At 41.1% G+C, this 21,384-nt stretch overlaps 1 protein-coding gene across 1 annotated transcript in view; it reads right to left on the reverse strand.

Annotated features, from left to right (window-relative positions):
- opn4m1a2 (opsin 4) overlaps positions 1 to 21,384 on the reverse strand; it is a 72,093-nt gene that overhangs the window by 24,115 nt on the left and 26,594 nt on the right. The window contains exons 2-3 of the mRNA XM_014153974.2: positions 3,263 to 3,408; positions 2,454 to 2,587 (exon numbers count right to left, since the gene is read on the reverse strand). Coding sequence (XP_014009449.1) covers positions 2,454 to 2,587; positions 3,263 to 3,408 — 280 coding nt within the window. The remainder of the gene's footprint in view (positions 1 to 2,453; positions 2,588 to 3,262; positions 3,409 to 21,384) is intronic.

Below are 21,384 nucleotides of genomic sequence, written 5' to 3' on the forward strand. Positions count from 1 at the left end.
GCAAAAACCATCAAGCAATATGATGAAACTGGCTCTCATGAGGACCACCACAGGAAAGGAAGACCCAGAGTTACCTCTGATGCAGAGGATAAGTTCCTTAAAGTAACCAGCCTCAGAAATTGCAGACCAAATAAATGCTTCACAGAGTTCAACAGACACATCTCAATGTAAACTGTGTTCAGAGGAGACTGTGTGAATCGGGCCTTCGTGGTCAAATTGTTGCAAAGCAACCCTTACTAAAGGACACTAAGAAGAAGAGACTTGCTTGGGCCAAGAAACATGAGCAATGGACATTAGACCAGTGGAAATCTGTCCTTTGGTCTGATGAGACCAAATTTGTAGGTTTTTGGTTCCAACCGCAGTGTCTTTGTGAGACGCAGAGTAGGTAAATGGCTGATCTCTGCATGTGTGGTTCCCACTGTGAAGCATGGAGGAGGAGGTGTGATGGTGTAGGGGAGCTTTGCTAGTGGCTCTGTCTGATTTATTTAGAATTCAAGGCACACTTAACCAGCATGGCTACCACTGCATTCTGCAGAGATACGCCGTCCCATCTGGTTTGCGCTTAGTGGGACTATCATTTGTTTTTCAACAGGACAATGACCAAACACACCTCCAGGCTGTGTAAGGGCTATTTGACCAAGAAGGAGAGTGATGGAGTGCTCCATCAGATGACCTGGCCTCCAAAATCACCCGACCTAAACCCAATTGAGATGGTTTGGGATGAGTTGGACCGCAGAGTGAAGGAAAAGCAGCCAACAAGTGCTCAGCATATGTGCAAACTCCTTTAAGACTGTTGGAAAAGCATTCCTCATGAAGCTGGTTGAGAGAATGCCAAAGAGTGTGCAAAGCTGTCATCAAGGCAAAGGGTGGCTACTTTGAAGAATCTAAAATCTAAAATATATTTTGATTTGTTAACACTTTTTTGATTACTACATGATTCCATATGTGTTATTTCATCGTTTTTGATGTCTTCACTATTATTCTACAATGTAGAAAATAGTAAAAAATAAAGGAAAACCCTTGAATGAGTAGGTGTGTCCAAACTTTTGACTGGTACTGTACCTCAATCAAAACCTCAATGTCTCGCAAAATATAGATATTGTGCAACATACTGTTTGTATATATGTCATGATAGACCACTCCATAGCTGTGTTAATACAAATCATACACTCCATGGGTGATGTCTTCCCTGGGGTAATACCTTGTGTTAGCGTGGTATGGCAGTAGCCTAAGGCTGTTACACACCCTCAATGGTGGGTGATGCCAGGGAAGATTTGACGCCTTAACTTACTGGAGTAAATTGAGTTTACCAAATGGCAGAACTGGGAATACACAGTACAGCTCCGGTTCTGGCTATTTCACCTGAGCAAAAATAGATAAAGATATTAATACTCTTGAATATATCAATGAAGAAGCAGATTTGGCACAATGATTTCCAATATCAAGCTTGAGCCATCTGTAATCACCTAAATGGCAGGTATTGAGTTGTATATGAGTGCTGCCCACCAGGACACAGGAAATACAATTTCCAGTTTATTTTTTCCCCCAGTTAATTTGGATGACAACAATAAGGTAGGAGGGTAGGTGGGGGTTGGGGTTGTTAGGGATATATGATCTGAAGATCGCTATGACTTATAAAAATGGGTTAGGTTCAATATAATTCCTCATGATGTCAAAAGGTCTGTAATTCAATGAGACAAAACTATCTTCCATGCTCATAAACAAAAAAAAATAGAGATATTCTAGCACTTGCTGATTATAATACAGAATGAGAATAAAGCAGGTGTGCCAGTTAAGGCTTCTTCTTTCTCCCACAGCTATTGTACACTCACAGAAAAAAAAGGTGCTATCTAGAACATAGAAGGGTTCTTCGGCTGTCCCCATAGGATAACCCTTTGAAGAACCCTTTTCGGTACCAGGTAGAACCCTTTTGGGTTGCAAGTTCCTACATGAAACCAAAAAGGGTTCAACATGGAACCAAAAAGGATTCACCAATGGGGACAGCTGAAAAACCCTTTTGGAACCCTTTTTTTCTAAGAGTGTAGTGATGTTGTGTGAGATGTTTGCAGAAATAAGTAGCCTTTCTCTGTATCTCTAGGCAACATCTCATTGAGAGTTTTCCATTCATATGTTCTTTAATTCCATGACTATGGTAATAAATAAACACATTATATTCATAGACTTCTCCCTCTTTCCATCCCCCGCCTTTTCTGTTCAATGTATTAACCTTGCAAGACACAAGCTCTGCTCAGAGCTCAGTCTGAGTCAATTCCTTCATTCCACCTCCTTCCAGTCAATTATAGGAAACGGACGCAATTCAAAGATTTGTCCACACAATTCTATGCTATTTTCTATGTTTTTTGGTTTGAAGTCATTTATATTTCTTTTTTGGGGGGGGGGGTCTGAGTGGAAAATATTGGCCTCAGACGTGTTCGGAGATGGGTGTTGAGTACCTTTCTCTCCGAAGATCCATCTCCTGTGCATGGAGGTGGTGAAGAAGATGGGTGCCTGTGTGAGGCTCATCATGAAGTCAGTGATGGCCAGGTTAATGATGAACATGTTGGCTGGAGTCCTCAGTGACCTGCTCCTGTAGAACACAACACATACAGCACAGGAAAACACAAGATGATGTATTCTGATTCAATTTGATACACACACTTAAACACCACCATAATTCTGTAACATTCCCCCAAATGGTAGCTCAGTGTAATCAAATGGTAGCTCGGTGTAATCAAATGGTTATTGTTCTGTAATTAGGTACAGTAGTTCCCCTCTTTTTATGGTGAAGGATTTATTATTGTTGACAACTATTTAGCTATGGATAGAGCTTGTGCCATCAATTTGTCCAACACGTACCACTTATATCTTCATATGATTGTGTGTGTGTGTGTGTGTGTGCCTGTCTCTATTCAGAATGAGTCATCATAGTGGAGAGAAATGGCACCTCACAAAGCATTGAAAGTGAAGCACAGCATGGACGCTAGTTACAATACATCATGTTTGGGCTCAGGAGGGAGGATGAATACCCTGATCTCTCCACTCACGATGCTGATCAACTGAGACACACTGATAAACAACTGAGACTACAGAGCCACATATGACAGATGGACGGATAGTGAGACGAGATAAACCTCAGCATTAACTTTTCATATTCTTGCTGCAAGAAACTCCAATCAAATTTTAATTGATCAGATGATCTGCTCTTCTAAGGTGGAGAGAGAGAGAGAGAGTTACACTACCACAGGGAGCCACTGTCCCTTACCTGCTGAAGGCATAGATAACCAGGAAGTTGCCCACCATGCCGGTGATGCCGATAGCCAGGATGACGGCCCCTATAGTGTAATGGGCGTGGTCAGGTACATCCACAGTGGGGAAGGGGTGACGAGGGGCCTCGTGCACCGTGGCCACCTACAGGTAAACCAAAATAACTGCATTTAAACAGGAACCTGTGCAACAGCCTCAGTTGTTATTACTAAATTGTGATAAATTAACCGTATCCACTTGTTAATGTAGGAAGAGAAATTCATAACATAGACAAAAAATTCTGGTAGGTTATAAGTAATACGCAGACATCTTTTTCTCAGCAATGTTTGCAAATTACTGTACAGTATTGCAATACAGTTATTACTATCCATTGGGGAAATGCTGTCTATATGGAAATGTGCAGGAGGGAAACCTACTCATAAACGTGGCAACTCTTTAGACCTGAATAATTACAGAACAAATTCGGTCATCATTCCAATCCACAAACTCTTATCAGCACAAAGACACACTCTCAAACTTTTTGTATAATTTCAGCCAGTAGTTTTGAAATTGGTGCTCACGAGCCAAAACGGTCCCTCTTTTAGTCATTCATTTCCTGTGATATGTTACGAATTTAGCAATTTGTATGATATATGAATTTTGCAATTCGTGTGATATGTTAAGAATCCAATTTGTGCAATATGTTACAAATCTCTCTTCAAAACTGACTTCCACATGTTGCAAAAGTATCTTTCACAAATAATTGAGTTCTAAATCAAGTCCCTTGTGAAGGATCAAGCAATGCATCCTGTCTCATTCTAATTCTTAATCCTTTGATTCATGTTGGCTTTTCAAAAATAAACTAACCAGTAAACTTGTTTCCCCTCTGCTTTGTATTCTTTTAAAACAAGGATTTAGTTTCTTATTTCTGTTCTTGAAACCTGACCCCGGAATCCTTATGCAAGACAGAGCAATTGTAAAATGCTGGCCTGCACACTTGCATGAGCCTATTTGATAGTCATTAGGATAGGATGTACCCAGGAAATGTGATCCCAGGGGGCCAAACAACTGGGGGGAAGCTGACTGGACTGAGACCAGAATCCTCATTTGAGATTTGCATGAGTCTACTTATAAGTTCATTTTACCCAAAGACCATCAGAAGCCACATGGAGGATATGTTATTAATTTTATTTAACCTTTATTTAACTAGGCACGTCAGTTAAGAACAAATTCTTATTTACAATGACAGCCCTACCGGGGAACAGTGGGTTAACTGCCTTGTTCACGGGCAGAACGACAGATTTTTACCTTGTCAGCTCGGGGATTCGATATCAAGTTATGAATCAAGCCAATCTTTTTCATAGGATCAATTCATTAAGTTCATGTTCCGCTGATTCAATGATCAAGTTCATGAGCTGGTTGATTGGACATAAAGTGATCAACTGTTCTGTTAAACTAATTGTATCTTTTCTCTAGAATTATTATTACAATGAACATAATGTACAAATTGGTTTGTTATGATACAAGCATGGGTATTCATCACACCATAATAAACGGGGGGCTCAATATAAGCAATCACTACTCCGCTGGTGACTGTCTCTGAGAAAACACAGGGACCAATGTGTCATGTTCTTGAAAATGATCGGACCAAGGCGCAGCGTGAGTATAGTTCCACATATTTATTTAAGTGAAACTAACAAAACAAAATAACAAAACTTACAAAGACCGTGAGGACGTAGCGCCCAAACACACTAACAATCAATCAATATCCCACAAAACATAGATGGGGAAATAGCTACCTAAATATGATCCCCAATCAGAGGCAACGATAAACAGCTGCCTCTAAATGGGAACCATATTAGCACCAACATAGAAATAGACATACTAGATCACCCCCTAGTCACGCCCTGACCTACTAAGGGCTCTCTATGGTCAGGGCGTGACACAATGACCAGTGGCGTAGGCAAAAATCTGTTGATGGCAGAGCCGGCAAAAATGTTGGTGGGACTCAAATCATCAGTAAACTATCGTAAAAGCCTACCCTATACCCTAGTGTAATCGATTGCACACAACAAGTGTCTATCATACTGAAATAAACTCACATAGTTGCTGTCACAGATGCCAAACTCCACACTGTTGTCACTGACTAGTTGGATATGAATTTCCCACTGAGCAAACAATTTCTGTACTTACAGCATTCATATAATGTTTTTATTTTCGCTGACCTTAATTGTTATTGACATTTGTCAATAAAACTCATGAATGCAACTGTTTATGTCAAATAGTTTGATGTTTAACTTGTAGAAATGGTTGTCCTGAAAAGAACATGGGGAAAAACAAGTACTGGACATGCAGATAAATGAAAGTCAGAAAAGGGTTAAACACCATCACATTGGAAATATAAATTACAAAAATATGCTAATACACATAACAATAGGGCATATTGTAGCCTACAGTGCCTTCGGGAAGTATTCAGACCCCTTCACTTTTTCCAAATGTAGTTAGGTTACAGTGTTATTCAAAAATGGATTAAAAAACAAATCCATCATCAATCTACACACAATACCCCATAATGACAAAGGAAAAACTGGTTTTTCAAAAATGGTGCAATTTCTTACAAATAAAAACTGAAATATCATATTTACATAAGTATTCAGACCCTTTACTCAACCCTTTGTTGAAGCACCTTTGGCAGCAGTTACAGCTTCGAGTCATCTTGGGTATGACGCTACGAGCTTGGCACACCTGTATTTAGGGAGTTTCTCCCATTCTTCTCTATAGATCCTCTCAAGCTCTGTCAGGTTGGATGGGGAGCGTCACTGCACAGCTATTGTCAGGTCTCTCCAGAGATGTTTGATTGGGTTCAAGTCTGGGCTCTGGCTGGGCCACTCAAGGACATTCGTTGTCCTGTTGGAAGGTGAACCTTTGCCCCAGTCTGAGATGCTGAGCACTCTGGAGCAGGTTTTATCAAGGATCTCTCTGTACTTTGCTCCGTTCATCTTTGCCTCGATCCTGACTAGGCTCCCAGTTCCTGCCGCTGAAAAACATCCCCACAGCACAGCGACGATCCGTCATTCAGGGCAGGTGGGGAAGAGCCCCACCTGTTTTGAGCCCAACATTGTTTTTTAAATTGCATGTTATTTGGCATTAATACACTTCACATATCAAGTTGCAAATAATGTAAAAAAAATAAATATATAATTGAGTTAATAAAGCCGCTTTCTTGAGTAAGGCAGCTCCAAAAAGCAGGTGTTTCAGCCTAGCTCAGTGACCTCTGTGGTGGTGGGGCAGCCAGAGGAAAATACAGAGCATAGGGGTTGGCACTGTTCTCTAGTTGCGCCGTGATTGGCTCAGTGTTTTGTAACTCATGGGGACACTACGTCACCGCCATGTCTAAGAGTAGAGCTTGGAAATTCAAGCCCCTTGGGTGCTGCCATAGAATTACATTAGAAGTGCCCATCCAAGAAGGCTCAAGGTCATTGGCCACAGATAAAATGACATCACGTTATATCGACAGTAGCTTTGATTGGACTAATCATGTCAACATCATACTTTCAAAATCTTAGCTAGCAGTCATCATCATGAATCAAGTCGACAATCTACTGGCAAATCCTTTTTAATCCTTGTCATATGAAGAGAAATAACGAAGAGAAATTATAGATAAAACGTATCGGTGCTCATCGGCCATTGGACATAAACATTACACAACAAGTTGGAAATCGCAAATTCAACAATGAATGGTTTGGAAGGAACCGATGTCTAACTGCAAGCATTGCAAAGCAATCACTAGCCTACTATTCAGTGGAGCGGCTGTGTGGTCCTAAGTCTGATATTAAGGGTCTCTTTTCCAAGCCTAAAATTATAAACATTCAACATTGGCCATGATGTCAATGAAACATGATTTGTGCCGAGCTCAAAACAACTTTTAACTCGGAACTGCGAAATTTGACTTCAGTGAGTTCAAGACAACTGGGAACGAGCTCCGACTTGGAAAATACGTTTTGAATGGTCATCCAACTCGGAATTGTAAATTGGGAACTCGGGTCTCTTTCTATTTTTTTATTTAATCAATTTTAGAATACGGCTGTAACGTAACAAAATGTGGAAAAAGTCAAGAGGTCTGAATACTTTTCGAAGGCACTGTATCTCCCTTATCACCCCTGACATATGATATGCTGGTATTCTGTCCAGGACATATCTTTTCCATTATTCACCCTGTTTGTATGATGGAGCACCTTTGACTCTTCTTCCTGTTTGTTCTGTAGTGTGGGCTTTAGTCTAAACCCATTCACACCATCCTCCTAGTGCTGTCAAACACTTCCATCTAGGGGATGCATCACAGACAGGTCTGTTTTTTTCTGAAGTTATCAGAGGAATTCAAGGTCTTTGTCTACAGAGATATTGGCCTTGGACTATTTGTCTGGGTGTATTTGTGTGGGTGCAGTGAGAGTGGGAGCCATTATCACCATCATTGTCCTCATAATTGTCCTCTCCTTTTTCCTCCTCAGCTTCCTCACAAATCGGCCTCTTCTTTTTCTTCCACCTCTTTTACCTCCTCATAATTGTCCTCCCTCTGCTCCTTCTCCGCCTTCTCCTCCTCCCCATCATTGTATTTCACAATGTTCTTACCTTCACTAAACATGCTTTAGCTATCTCTGTTAGACTATGTTAGAGTGAGGTAGTGTGAGACAACCATATGTACATTCCACTCAGTCTGAAATTACTGAGATTTTAAATGACAGAGAGAGATTTCGCCTGGACTTATTTATTCCATCACGCCTTTGTTGGTGGGGACGCTCATCCCTGTTGATTTGTGTCCTCCTGCGGCAGCTTCAGAGCAGTCGAGCAGGAAATTGTCCCTGCGTGCCCTGAGTTACTAACTCAAACAAATGCTCTCTTCATTAAAGACATTCCGGAGAGACTCCAGAACAATATGACAGATGGAGAGGGATTCAAAAAACAAAGTGTGATGTTTGCGTGTTGATTTTAACTGGTGTGAGTTAATGGGGAAACTGGCTTCAAGCCTTTGGATGCAAATGGGTCTTCATTGATATTGAAGCTCAGAGAAGTTAATTTAGCTGTGCGACTCCAGATGATTATTAGCAGAGTTAGTGTGCTTAGTGCTTTAAGGTTGGATAATCACTTCCTCTTTCTATCTGTTTCCAGCCTGTTAGAGAAAAGGAAAAGGTTGAAAACAGCATCATGTGGTCTAAATCCAGTTGTCTACAGTCACAGTCCTGCTCGTTTTTATTCTCCCCTGAAGCCTAGTTGATGAATTAATGTCACTGACTGCCCAAAACTAAGTTAACTGCTAATTTAAAATGGCAAGAGTGGAAACCTAGCTTGCACTAGGACCTTCGTATAGATAAAAAAAACTAAGAAACTCTCCCTCTTGTATTATGATGTGAATATGAATGCATCCATCCTGTGAATTGTAATGAAATGGAATCATCTCCTGAATGTTATATATATAATTTGCATGTGCATGAAAATGAAACATGGTGGGAAGAGAAATGTCAGTTTCATCTGTTTCGCAGTTGTACCTTTGCTCCCAGTAAATTGATCAAGTTGGTAACAGTGGCGTGTCCTATGGGCTTTTGGCGCCAGTTCTCAGCATCCCCTTTTCATCTTTGGATTGTTGTGGAATGAGTTAATGATTTACATTTTTCAATATATATTTTTTTCTCATAGGGTAAAATCCCAACTTCCTCAATAAGAGCAAAGAGAAAATACATGTTCAAAATAAGATCACCCAAAAGCCCTTGTCAAGAAGCTATTATCTGAGGAGATCTGTTTTAATTGTTTGACCTCACCTTGTCTGTCAGATATCATTCTGGGGCCATTATTGGTCCAGTGGACATCTTTTCTACAGTTTACCTGACAAAAGGTTGTAAGGTGTGACTTAGGGATTCTCAAAGTCAGGACTTTTCACATAGAGGACTTACTGAGCTGTAGGAGACCCTTCACAATAGTTACCGAACACAAACATTGAACCTGGGTTGTCTGTGCACCTCAACATCACGTACAGCAGCATCTCTGGGAGCTAACAAGAGTCAATAGGAACAATCTCCACTAGACATCTGAAAATAGGTTATCTTCTTTCCCAGTGATCTAAAAAGGCCTGCCGTGAATGACTCTCACCTAGATGACCACGCTGTATACACTGAGTGTACACATCATGACATATACTGACCAGGTGAATCCAGGTGAAAGCTATGCTCCCATATTGATGCCCACTTCAATCAGTGTAGATGAAGGGGGGGACAAATCAAATCAAATCCTAATGTATTTATAACATACACATGGTTAGCAGATGTTAATGCGAGTGTAGCGAAATGCTTGTGCTTCTAGTTCCGACCATGCAGTAATATCTAACAAGTAATCTAACCTAACAATTTCACAACAACTACCTTATACACACAAGTGTAAAGGAATGAATAAGAATATGTACATAAAAATATATGAATGAGTGATGGCCGAATGGCATAGGCAAGATGCAGCAGATGGTATAGAGTACAGTATATACATATGAGATGAGTAATGTAGGGTATGTAAACATTATATAAAGTGGCATTGTTTAAAGTGGCTAGTGATACATTTATCACATCCATTTTTCCCTTATTAAAGTGGCTAGAGTTGCGTCAGTATGTTGGCAGCAGCCACTCAATTTTAGTGATGGCTGTTTAACAGTCTGATGGCCTTGAGATAGAAGCTGTTTTTCAGTCTCTCGGTCCCCGCTTTGATGCACCTGTGCTGACCTCGCCTTCTGGATGATAGCGGGGTGAACAGGCAGTGGCTCGGGTGGTTGTTGTCCTTGATGATCTTTTTGGCCTTCCTGTGACATCGGGTGGTGTAGGTGTCCTGGAGGGCAGGTAGTTTGCCCCCGGTGATGCGTTGTGCAGACATCACTACCCTCTGGAGAGCCTTACGGTTATGGGCGGAGCAGTTGCCGTACCAGGCGGTGATACAGCCCGACAGGATGCTCTCGATTGTGCATCTGTAAAAGTTTGTGAGGGTTTTTGGTGGAGGTGTGCATGGCCACGCAGTCATGGGTGAACAGGGAGTACAGGAAAGGGCTGAGAACGCACCCTTGTGGGGCCCCAGTGTTGAGGATCAGCGAGGTGGAGATGTTGTTACCTACCCTCACCACCTGGGGGCGGTCCGTCAGGAAGTCCAGGACCCAGATGAACAGGTCGGGATCGAGACCCAGGGTCTCAAGATTATTGGCGAGTTTGGAGGGTACTATGGTGTTAAATGCTGAGCTGTAGTCGATGAACAGCATTCTTACATACAGTGGGGGGAAAAAGTATTTGATCCCCTGCAGATTTTGTACGTTTGCCCACTGACAAAGAAAGGATCAGTCTATAATTTTAATGGTAGGTTTATTTGAACAGTGAGAGACAGAATAACAACAAAAAAATCCAGAAAAACGCATGTCAAAAATGTTATGAATTGATTTGCATTTTAATGAGGGAAATAAGTATTTGACCCCTTCTCAATCAGAAGGATTTCTGGCTCCCAGGTGTCTTTTACTCTTAAAGGGAGTGCTCCTAATCTCAGTTTGTTACCTGTATAAAAGACATCTGTCCACAGAAGCAATCAATCAATCAGATTCCAAACTTTCCACCATGGCCAAGACCAAAGAGCTCTCCAAGGATGTCAGGGACAAGATTGTAGACCTACACAAGGCTGGAATGGGCTACAAGACCATCGCCAAGCAGCTTGGTGAGAAGGTGACAACAGTTGGTGCGATTATTCGCAAATGAAAGAAACACAAAGGAACTGTCAATCTCCCTCGGCCTGGGGCTCCATGTAAGATCTCACCTCGTGGAATTGCAATGATCATGAGAACGGCGAGGAATCAGCCCAGAACTACACGGGAGGATCTTGTCAATGATCTCAAGGCAGATGGGACCATAGTCACCAAGAAAACAATTGGTAACACACTACACCGTGAAGGACTGAAATCATGCAGCGCCCGCAAGGTCCCCCTGCTCAAGAATACATATACATGCCCGTCTGAACTTTGCCAATGAACATCTGAATGACTCAGAGGACAACTGGTGAAAGTGTTGTGGTCAGATGAGACCAAAATGGAGCTCTTTGACATCAACTCAACTCGCCGTGTTTGGAGGATGAGGAATGCTGCCTATGACCCCAAGAACACCATCTCCACCGTCAAACATGGAGGTGGAAACATTATGCTTTGGGGGTGTTTTTCTGCTAAGGGGACAGGACAACTTCACCACATCATTTGACGGGGCCATGTACTGTCAAATCTTGGGTGAGAACCTCCTTCCCTCAGCCAGGGCATTGAAAATGGGTCGTGGATGGGTATTCCAGCATGACAATGACCCAAAACACACGGCCAAGGCAACAAAGGAGTGGCTCAAGAAGAAGCACATTAAGGAAGGTCCTGGAGTGGCCTAGCCAGTCTCCAGACCTTAATCCCATAGAAAATCTGTGGAGGGAGCTGAAGGTTTCAGTTGCCAAACATCAGCCTCGAAACCTTAATGACTTGGAGAAGATCTGCAAAGAGGAGTGGGACAAAATCCCTCCTGAGATGTGTGCAAACCTGGTGGCCAACTACAAGAAACGTCTGACCTCTGTGATTGCCAACAAGGGTTTTGCCACCAAGTACTAAGTCGTGTTTTGCAGAGGGGTCAAATACTTATTTCCCTCATTAACCTCTAGATGATACAATCCCGCTAAAGGGATTGGTTGGACAACAACCAGTGAGATAGCACGGCGCGAAATTAAAAACAAAATAATCTCAAAATTAAAGTTCAAGTATTATATGGCATTTTAAAGATGCTCTACTCGTTAATCCAATCACATTGTCCGATTTCAAAAAGGCTTTACGGTGAAAGCAAAACATTCTATTATTTTAGCATAGAACCTTAGCAATAAAAAAAAGCCATTTTCCAAGCACGGATAGCCATCACAAAACCAGATATACAGCTAAAATTAAGCACTAACCTTTGACAATCTTCATCAGATGACACTCCTAGGACATCATGTTAGACAATACATGCATTTGTTGTTCGATCAAGTTTATATTTATATCCAAAAACCCAATTTTTACATTGGCACGTGACATTCAGAAAATGTTTTCTCCCCATAACCTCCGGTGAATAGGCACATTTAATTTACAGAAGAACTCATAAACGTTGACAAAATTTATAACAATTATTTAAAGAATTAGAGATAATCTACTCCCTTATGCAACCACTTTGTCAGATTTCAAAATAACTTTACGGAAAAAGCACATTGTTCAATATTCTGAGTACAGAACTTAGCCTTCAATGCTAAGCTATACAGTTAGCCTACAACCACGACGTCGACAAATCTCAAAAAATATGTTCGAAATATTTACTTACCTTTGCTGATCTTTGGCGGAATGCACTCGGATGGGCACCCACTTCCACAAGAAATGTTCATTTGTTCTGCAAAGTCCATCATTTATGTCCAAATACGTACATTTTGTTGACCCATCCAGAACACTTTACAATGCCATGTGGCGTGGACGCAAATCCATAGACGAAATGTTCAAAGTTCCATTACCGTTCCAACACGTCAAACGATGTTTAAAATCAATCCTTTAGGGTATTTTTTAACGTAAAATTGCGCTAATTTTACAACCGGGCAATAGGTATTCATCCCAAAAGAAAAATAAAAAACAACGAAGTCACGTGCACACGCGTCATAAGACACCTGTCCTCAGACTGGCCAGTGATTGACTGAGCCATAATTTTCTGCCCGGTAACAGGTGACGGATGAAACCAGTTCCTAAAGATTGTTGACAGCCAATGGAAGAGTTAGGAGGTGCAACCTAAATCCTATGTCACTGTAGTTTTTCAAGGGATTCAAAAGAGAAACTACATTTCTAATTTCCCCCACTTCCTGATTCAATTTTTCTCAGGTTTTTTGCCTGCCATATGAGTTCTGTTATACTTACAGACACCATTCAAACAGATTTAGAAACTTCAGAGTGTTTTCCATCCAAATCTACTAATAATATGCATATTCTATTTTCTGGGCCAGAGTAGTAACCTGTTTAAATTGGGTACGTTTTTCATCTGGCCGTGAAAATACTGCCCCCTAGCCCCAACAGGTTTTAAAATGCAAATCATTTGCTAACATTTTTGACATGCGTTTTTCTGGATTTTTTTGTTGTTATTCTGTCTCTCACTGTTCAAATGAACCTACTATTAAAATTATAGACTGATCATTTCTTTGTAAGTGGGCAAACGTACAAAATCAGCAGGGGATCAAATACTTTTTTCCCCCACTGTAGGTATTCCTCTTGTCCAGATGGGTTAGGGCAGTGTGCAGTGTGATTGCGATTGTGTCGTCTGTGGACCTATTGGGGCGGTAAGCAAATTGGAGTGGGTCTAGGGTGTCAGGTAGGGTGGAGGTGATATGGTCCTTGACTAGTCTCTCGAAGCACTTCATGACGACGGAAGTGAGTGCTACGGGGCGTTAGTCATTTAGCTCAGTTACCTTAGCTTTCTTGGGAACAGGAACAATGGTGGCCCTCTTGAAGCATGTGGGAACAGCAGACTGGGATAAGGATTGATTGAATATGTTCGTAAACACACCAGCCAGCTGGTCTGCGCATGCTCTGAGGACGCGGCTGTGGATGCCGTCTGGGCCTGCAGCCTTGCGAGGGTTAAAACGTTTAAATGTTTTACTCACGTTGGCTGCAGTGAAGGAGAGCCCGCAGGTTTTGGTAGCGGGCCGTGTCAGTGGCACTGTATTGTCCTCAAAGCGAGCAAAGAGGTTGTTTAGTCTGTCTGGGAGCAAGACGTCAGTGTCCACGACGGGGCTGGTTTTCTTTTTGATTTTAATAGTCACCGTGGGTACAACATCACCGATGCACTTGCTAATAAACTCGATCACCGAATCAGCATATACATCAATGTTGTCTTCTGAGGCTATCCAGAACATTTCTCAGTCCACGTTGTCGAAGCAATCTTGAAGCGTGGAATCAGATTGGTCGGACCAGCGTTGAACAGCGTTGTAGTCCGTGATTGACAGTAGACCCTGCCACATACCTCTCATGTCTGAGCCGTTGAATTGTGACTCTACTTTGTCTCTATACTGACGCTTAGCTTGTTTGATTGCCTTGTGGGGGGAATAGCTACACTGTTTGTATTCGGTCATGTTTCCGGTCACCTTGCCCTGATTAAAGAAGTGGTTCGTGCTTTCAGTTTTGCGCGAATGCTGCCATCAATCCATGGGTTCTGGTTGGGGAATGTTTTAACCTCTCTAGGGTAGGGGGCAGTATTTTCACATCCGGATAAAAAATGTACCCGATTTAATCTGGTTATTACTACTGCCCAGAAACTAGAATATGCATATAATTATTAGCTTTGGATAGAAAACACTCCAAAGTTTCTAAAACTGTTTGAATGGTGTCTGTGAGTATAACAGAACTCATTTGGCAGGCCAAAACCTGAGAAGATTCCAAACAGGAAGCGCTCTCTCTGACTATTTCTTGGCCTTCTTGATCATCTTTATCCAAAACAGGGGATCTCTGCTGTAACGTGACATTTTCTAACGCTCCCATAGGCTCTCAGAAGGCGCCAGAACGTTGACTGATGACTTTGCAGGCCATGGCTGAAAAACAGTAGCGCATTTGGATAGTGGTCGATCTGAGAACAATGAGACTGGGGGCGCGTGCACGAGACGACTCCATGTTTTTATTTTTTCGTCTTTGAACGAAAACAGGGTTTCCCGGTCGGAATATTATCACTTTTGTTACGAGAAAAATCGCATAAAATTGATTTTAAACAGCGTTTGACATGCTTCGAAGTACGATGTCTGATTATTTCTGCCTGGGTACTCTGCTGACATAATCTAATGTTTTGCTTTCGCTGTAAAGCCTTTTTAAAATCGGTCTGATTTTAAAATAGCTTTTCGGTGAAAGCACATTTTGCAATATTCTGAGTAGATAGCCCGGCCATCATGGCTAGCTATTTTGACACCCACCAAGTTTGGCCCTCACCAAACTCAGATTTACTATAAGAAAAACTGGATTACCTTTGCTGTTCTTCGTCAGAATGCACTCCCAGGACTTCTACTTCAATAACAAATGTTGGTTTGGTTCCAAATAATCCATAGTTATATCCAAATAGCGGAGTTTTGTTCGTGCGTTCAAGACACTATCCGAAGGGTAAAGAAGGGTGACGCGCCCGGCGCGTTTCGTGACCAAAAAATTCAAAATATTCCATTACCGTACTTCGAAGCATGTCAAACGCTGTTTAAAATCAATTTTTATGCGATTTTTCTCGTAAAAAAGTGATAATATTCCGACTGGGAAACCCTGTTTTCGTTCAAAGACGAAAAAATAAAAACATGGGGTCGTCTCGTGCACGCGCCCCCAGTCTCATTGTTCTCAGATCGACCACTATCCAAATGCGCTACTGTTTTTCAGCCATGGCCTGCAAAGTCATCATTCAACGTTCTGGCGCCTTCTGAGAGCCTATGGGAGCGTTAGAAAATGTCACGTTACAGCAGAGATCCCCTGTTTTGGATAGAGATGATCAAGAAGGCCAAGAAATAGTCAGAGAGGGCGCTTCCTGTTTGGAATCTTCTCAGGTTTTGGCCTGCCAAATGAGTTCTGTTATACTCACAGACACCATTCAAATAGTTTTAGAAACTTTGGAGTGTTTTCTATCCAAAGCTAATAATTATATGCATATTCTAGTTTCTGGGCAGGAGTAATAATCAGATTAAATCGGGTACGTTTTTTATCCGGCCATGAAAAAACTGCCCCCTATCCATAACAAGTTAAAGAAGGATTTTTAGGCCTTGAGACAATAGAGACATTGATTGTGTATGTGTGCCATTTAGAGGGTGAATGGGCAAGACAAAATATTTAAGTGCCTTTGAATGGGGTAATGTAGTAGGTGCCAAGACGCACCGGTTTGTGTCAAGAAGTGCAACGCTGCTGGGTTTTCACACTCAACAGTTTCCCATGTTGATAAGAGAATTATCTAATGAAGGTAAATGAATCAATAATCCATCATTAATTAGTAGTTATGTAGCATGGATCATTAATAATTAATGTACTGAACGTTAGTCCCATCAAGTGTAGACATGGGTGTGTGAGATACCGGGAGTAGCCTTCAAGGTTATCCTAATCTATGGGGAAAGGAACAGGCAGTGCTGGAACAGTGGTAGGAGGTCAAGGAAGAGATATTGTTCACCTACTGTCTGTGCGTATGTGTGTGCATAGGTTATCTACTTTTGGGTGTGGATGTGTGTGCGTAAGCGGAGAGAGGATAAAATGAACATCTTTGTGTATGTTGGGCGGAACGTTCTCTGAATAAACTCTATAGACCTTTTTCAGAAAGCTGAGTCCTTGCCTAATTATTAACCCAATGTCTTACAAACCCTGGGGATTAGTCAAGGCTTATTGATTGTTAATTATTCATTAGGATAGAAAATTTATTTGACAACTGGTCCTTCGAGCCGGATCTCAATATCTGCCTCTGTCGGTCCAGGGAGACACCGAAACTGTGCACGGGCGGATGAAATATCCGTAGATCAAAGACCTGGCCTCTTGCTGAGGGTTCTTTACAGGCCGGTGGCAAACTGGTATGCGACAGAGGCGGTGACGAGATTCTACCAACATTGAAATCTCACCTGCAAATAACAAGGTCAGTGTGCTTTATTCAGTTTTTTGGGGGATAGCACCTGTATGATTACATTAAATGATGAATGAGTGATAGCACCTGTATGTTTGCATTAAATGATGAAAAGCGATTGATGTGTGAGTGAAAGGCAAAAGTGATTAATGTGAGAGTGAAAGGCGGGAGCGATTAGAGGATTTTAATGTACTCTGGGTGTTAGACGCTGGAAATATCCGGACGGGGAAGTTTATAGCTGGTGACCTGTCTTTAGAAGTTCGCATAGAGAAAAATGTTTTAAAGGGAACCAAGTATTCTGTGCGAATGGAAGACAGGAATTAGTTGTAAATTCAAAAACAGCGAAACAGGGTCCGTAATGACCCTGGGCAACTGTGGCCACTGCATAAAACTAAACTAGCGCTGATAACGTAAAGAAGGGTCAACAGACTATAAAGGGATAGTGAGATCTTTAAGGGGGAGACCATTTAGGTCTAATATCCATGGGAAAAATGGAAACCTAATATGGCGGAGTGAGATAAGACATATTATTGTTACAAGGGAGCAATAGATAAATAGGCCATTAACTATGGCTTTACGACCCCTGGAAAGTAGCTTATAATTGCATACCTATGCGACCTAATGTCCGATCAAACAACTCTATAGAAAAAGTTGAGAGAGAGATAGAGTGTTTATTCTGGGATGATTGTTCGCGTGTGAGGTGAATATATTGTTCAGTCAACAGTCGAGAGAAAAGACAGGCAGTAAGACCTAAAAGTAAAACTGGTTGCAGTAAGTATTGTTTGGTCTACGCGTGAGATATAAACAATGTGTCAGGGTCCATACGAATGATCATTCTAGAGAAAAAATGCTATATTGTGAGAAGGAAATACATAGGGTTGTGATACACATAGAAGTTTTAAATTGACTTATAATTTAAAAAATACACACATAGAATTGGAAGATAATTAGTTGCGTGAGAGATAGATATATTGTTCAGTCAACAGTTGTGAGAAAAGACAGGTATTGGTTTGGTAAATAAGTATAACTTATGGTTGTCTACACGTGAGATATAAACAATGTGTCAGGGTCCATACGAATAATTATTCTTCAATTCTAGGTTAACAATGGTAAATAGCATACACAAAGATTAATAACAAGTTAACAACGGTAAAAGATAATTGGTCGCGTGTGAGGTGAATATATTGTTCAGTCAACAGTCGCGAGAAAAGACAGGTATTGGTTCGTCTACGCGTGAGATATAAACAATTTGTCACGGTCCAGACGAATAATTATTCTTCAATTCTAGGTTAACAACGGTAAATAGCATACACATACTGATTAATAGCAAGTAGACACAGATTGTAATTGAATCAGAGTTTTAAAAAAGCACATAGAATAAGAAGATAATTTACGATTCATACGAATACTCCTAAAATTCTAGATTGTGAGAAGGAGCAGAATAACTACGATAGTAATTTAATAAACATGGGTAGTAAATCCTCTAAGGGGATCCCGGTATTAACGGGAGATGAACGTTTTATGCTGTGAAAAGATAAGAGGAACATTTATTTTAGCCCGAAATGGAGGAAGCAGTACGAATTTAATGGTTGTTTAAATGTTGAAAAATTGGAATCAATGGTTAAACAAATAAATAGGGTCTGTGAGGATAAGACAGAGAAGCAGCGTACAGAAGGCCTTGACACCGCTCGTGTTTGGCTGGCAGAAGCTAGAAAAAGAGCGGAGGGGGCCAAGAGTAAGGGAGTTACTAAGAATGAAGATTTGGGTAGTCAGGAGCAGACAGGGAGGACTCCCACGGCTCCCACAGAGATACTACCTAAGCCCAAATTGTACCCCTCCCTGGCAGACCAGGGGTGGCGGGAAAACCCAGATAACGAGCTGGTGGTAGTGAGACGGAGACGACCACATCATGTGCACCCTGTACCGTTACCCCCTCCCCCATATGCTGGTCCTCAGGGAGCCGAGGGAGGTAGAGAGGAAGAGACACAGAAAGGAGAACAGGATTTAGCAAACTTATGTAGAAAGTGGATAGAACCCGAGGACAGAAAGTGCTACAACTGCAATAAAACTGGCCACATGGCAGAGGATTGTTAGGCCCCACCAAGGAACAGTAGACAGAGACAGTTTAGGGATAGACAGAAGAGGGAACGTAGGCGAATGAGAGAGCGAGAGGAGTCCGAGGATGAGGAAGAACAGGCATGACTAGATGAGGGGAATGACCGTGAGGATTCAGAGGACACAGACTGTGAAGTTTTTGAATTGGCAACCATTGACCTAGCATTACAACAGGAACAGAAACCATACTTTACACTGACTGTTATGGGAGAGAAAGGCATATTTCTACCAAATTGAAAAGGCCTGGAAATGTTTTGTTTGTTTGTAACCAGGGTTAGCAAATACCCACACACAACAAATAGTGTATAACTATTTGTTGGAGTTTTTAAAATACTATGTTTAGGATTCGTGTGTACTATTTCTTTTGGGTTTGGTGAGATTTACATTTGCTGTAGGGCTGCGATATCTTAAAGAAGTTACACACACATGGAATCATAGAAGTTTTGTTTTCTGAGTTTTAATTAAGTCATGGGAACCTGGGATACAAAATGTAGATAAAGTTCTTAGCTTTCATTTGTCTAATGTAGTAAGAAACACGGTTCTGAAAGGGTGGTATGACTTTTGACGTCTATGGTGGCTTCCCTTTGTGGTCTGATCAGTCACATTGAGAAGCCATTTGGATAGTGAATTTAAGGTCATTTGTAATACTAATTTTAAGGGAATCTGTATAACTGATAATTATGATGGAGTTAAAGTTCTTAGACACAATTGATCATTTGAACCAATGAGAAGACTAAAAGGGCAAAGCCTTAGACTAAGGGTAGGCTTCCTTAAGTCTATTTTCCTAGAACGATAAGGGTACAATAATTTTCCTTTGTGGAGTAGTTCAGATTAGTCATTTTGATCTGATTATGTTATTTGAATAACTTTTGACCAGTAGTAGTATTTCTATACATTATTTAGATAAGTGTTTTCCTTTAGGTAGTCAGCTGTTGTTGTATTCAGTGGAAGAGATTTAACACAACAAGGCTGTGGAATTGATTTAATAAGTATTATTATATTTTGCTATTGAACAAGGTTATTGGGTTAGCAAGAAAAGTTTAATAACGGTAGACTTAGGTCAAGTATTTAGGATATATTCTAAGCCAACAGGACAGGAATATATGACATATGTATGTGATCCAGGAACATTGAGGGTATCGAGATAATTTTAAGTAGCTATGGAATAATCTTGATATTAAGACAGGTTGATTTTTCTAAAATCCAGGAGTGCAACAAGGGAGACAGTGAGATATTGAGTTAATATTTGGAAACAACCCATATTTGATACTGACTGTTATGAGAAAAGAGCGACAGACAGATAGAAGGAAGGGCAGACGGAGAAGTCCTCCCCCGCACTGCTGAAACCTTGAGGGTTTGGGAGTAGCAGGAAGAAAGGAGGGTGGCCAGCAGGAGAAGATAGTAAGAGAATTTGGTTCACTTAACTTTAGGATATTAATTCATGGAGAGACTATCAGCTCCATTGGCATGTATTTTAGTTTTGATTTTAAGTTATGTTTGGTAATTTTGTTGAAATTAGTTGTTAAATCTTAAAGACGATAAGACACTTGACAGAGAATTGTTACAGGATAGCCAAGGATGAAGGCCCCAGGGAGAATTGGACATGTGGAAAATGAAAGGGGGCAATCCTAAAAGTCTGACATAAGGATAATTTACTAATCTTACCAAAGGCATTGTTTAGATATGAAGCAATATTGATACATGGGCTGAGCCATGTATAAATAGGGGGAGTATGGTAGAGCAGGCGATAGAACAGGTTAGGATAATTACTTAAACAAAAACATTTTTTGTAAAATATCCATTCCAACATTTGGAAATGGACTTATTGAACTATTCCGAATTGAGGGGAAGAAGGGGTGTTTAACAATAATAGATAAGTATAGCAAGTGGGTAGAAGCGTTCCCAACTTACTTGGTGGACATGATTATGGTAGCTAAAATATGAGGTCAAGATATTATCCCTAGAGTTGGTTTACTAGGATCTATCTCTTTAAATGATGGATGACATTTTAGCTAATCGGGTTGAACAAATAGAATGCCAGAGTTAGAGATACCAGAACAGATAGACATAGAAGTTGAAGAAATACTAGCAGAGCACATGAGAAGACTGTTTGTTAACCAAACCCGTATGTCCAAGATTTTGTATCCAACAGGTGAATTACAGGAGAAGGTGATTCACTCAATCCAACCAGGACACTGGGTGTGGATCCAGTCCCTGAGGAGAAAAGACAGGAAGCAGCCCCGTTGGGAAGGCCCATACCAGGTTCTGTTAAACCACTGCCTTTGCCATTAGAAAAACTGAGAGAGTCACTTGGGTCCACGTTATCCACTGCAAGAAGGTATGTACACATATGAGCACTGCTGATCACACA

Source organism: Salmo salar, chromosome ssa18 (assembly GCF_905237065.1).
Source record: "Salmo salar chromosome ssa18, Ssal_v3.1, whole genome shotgun sequence".
Taxonomy (NCBI): domain Eukaryota; kingdom Metazoa; phylum Chordata; class Actinopteri; order Salmoniformes; family Salmonidae; genus Salmo; species Salmo salar.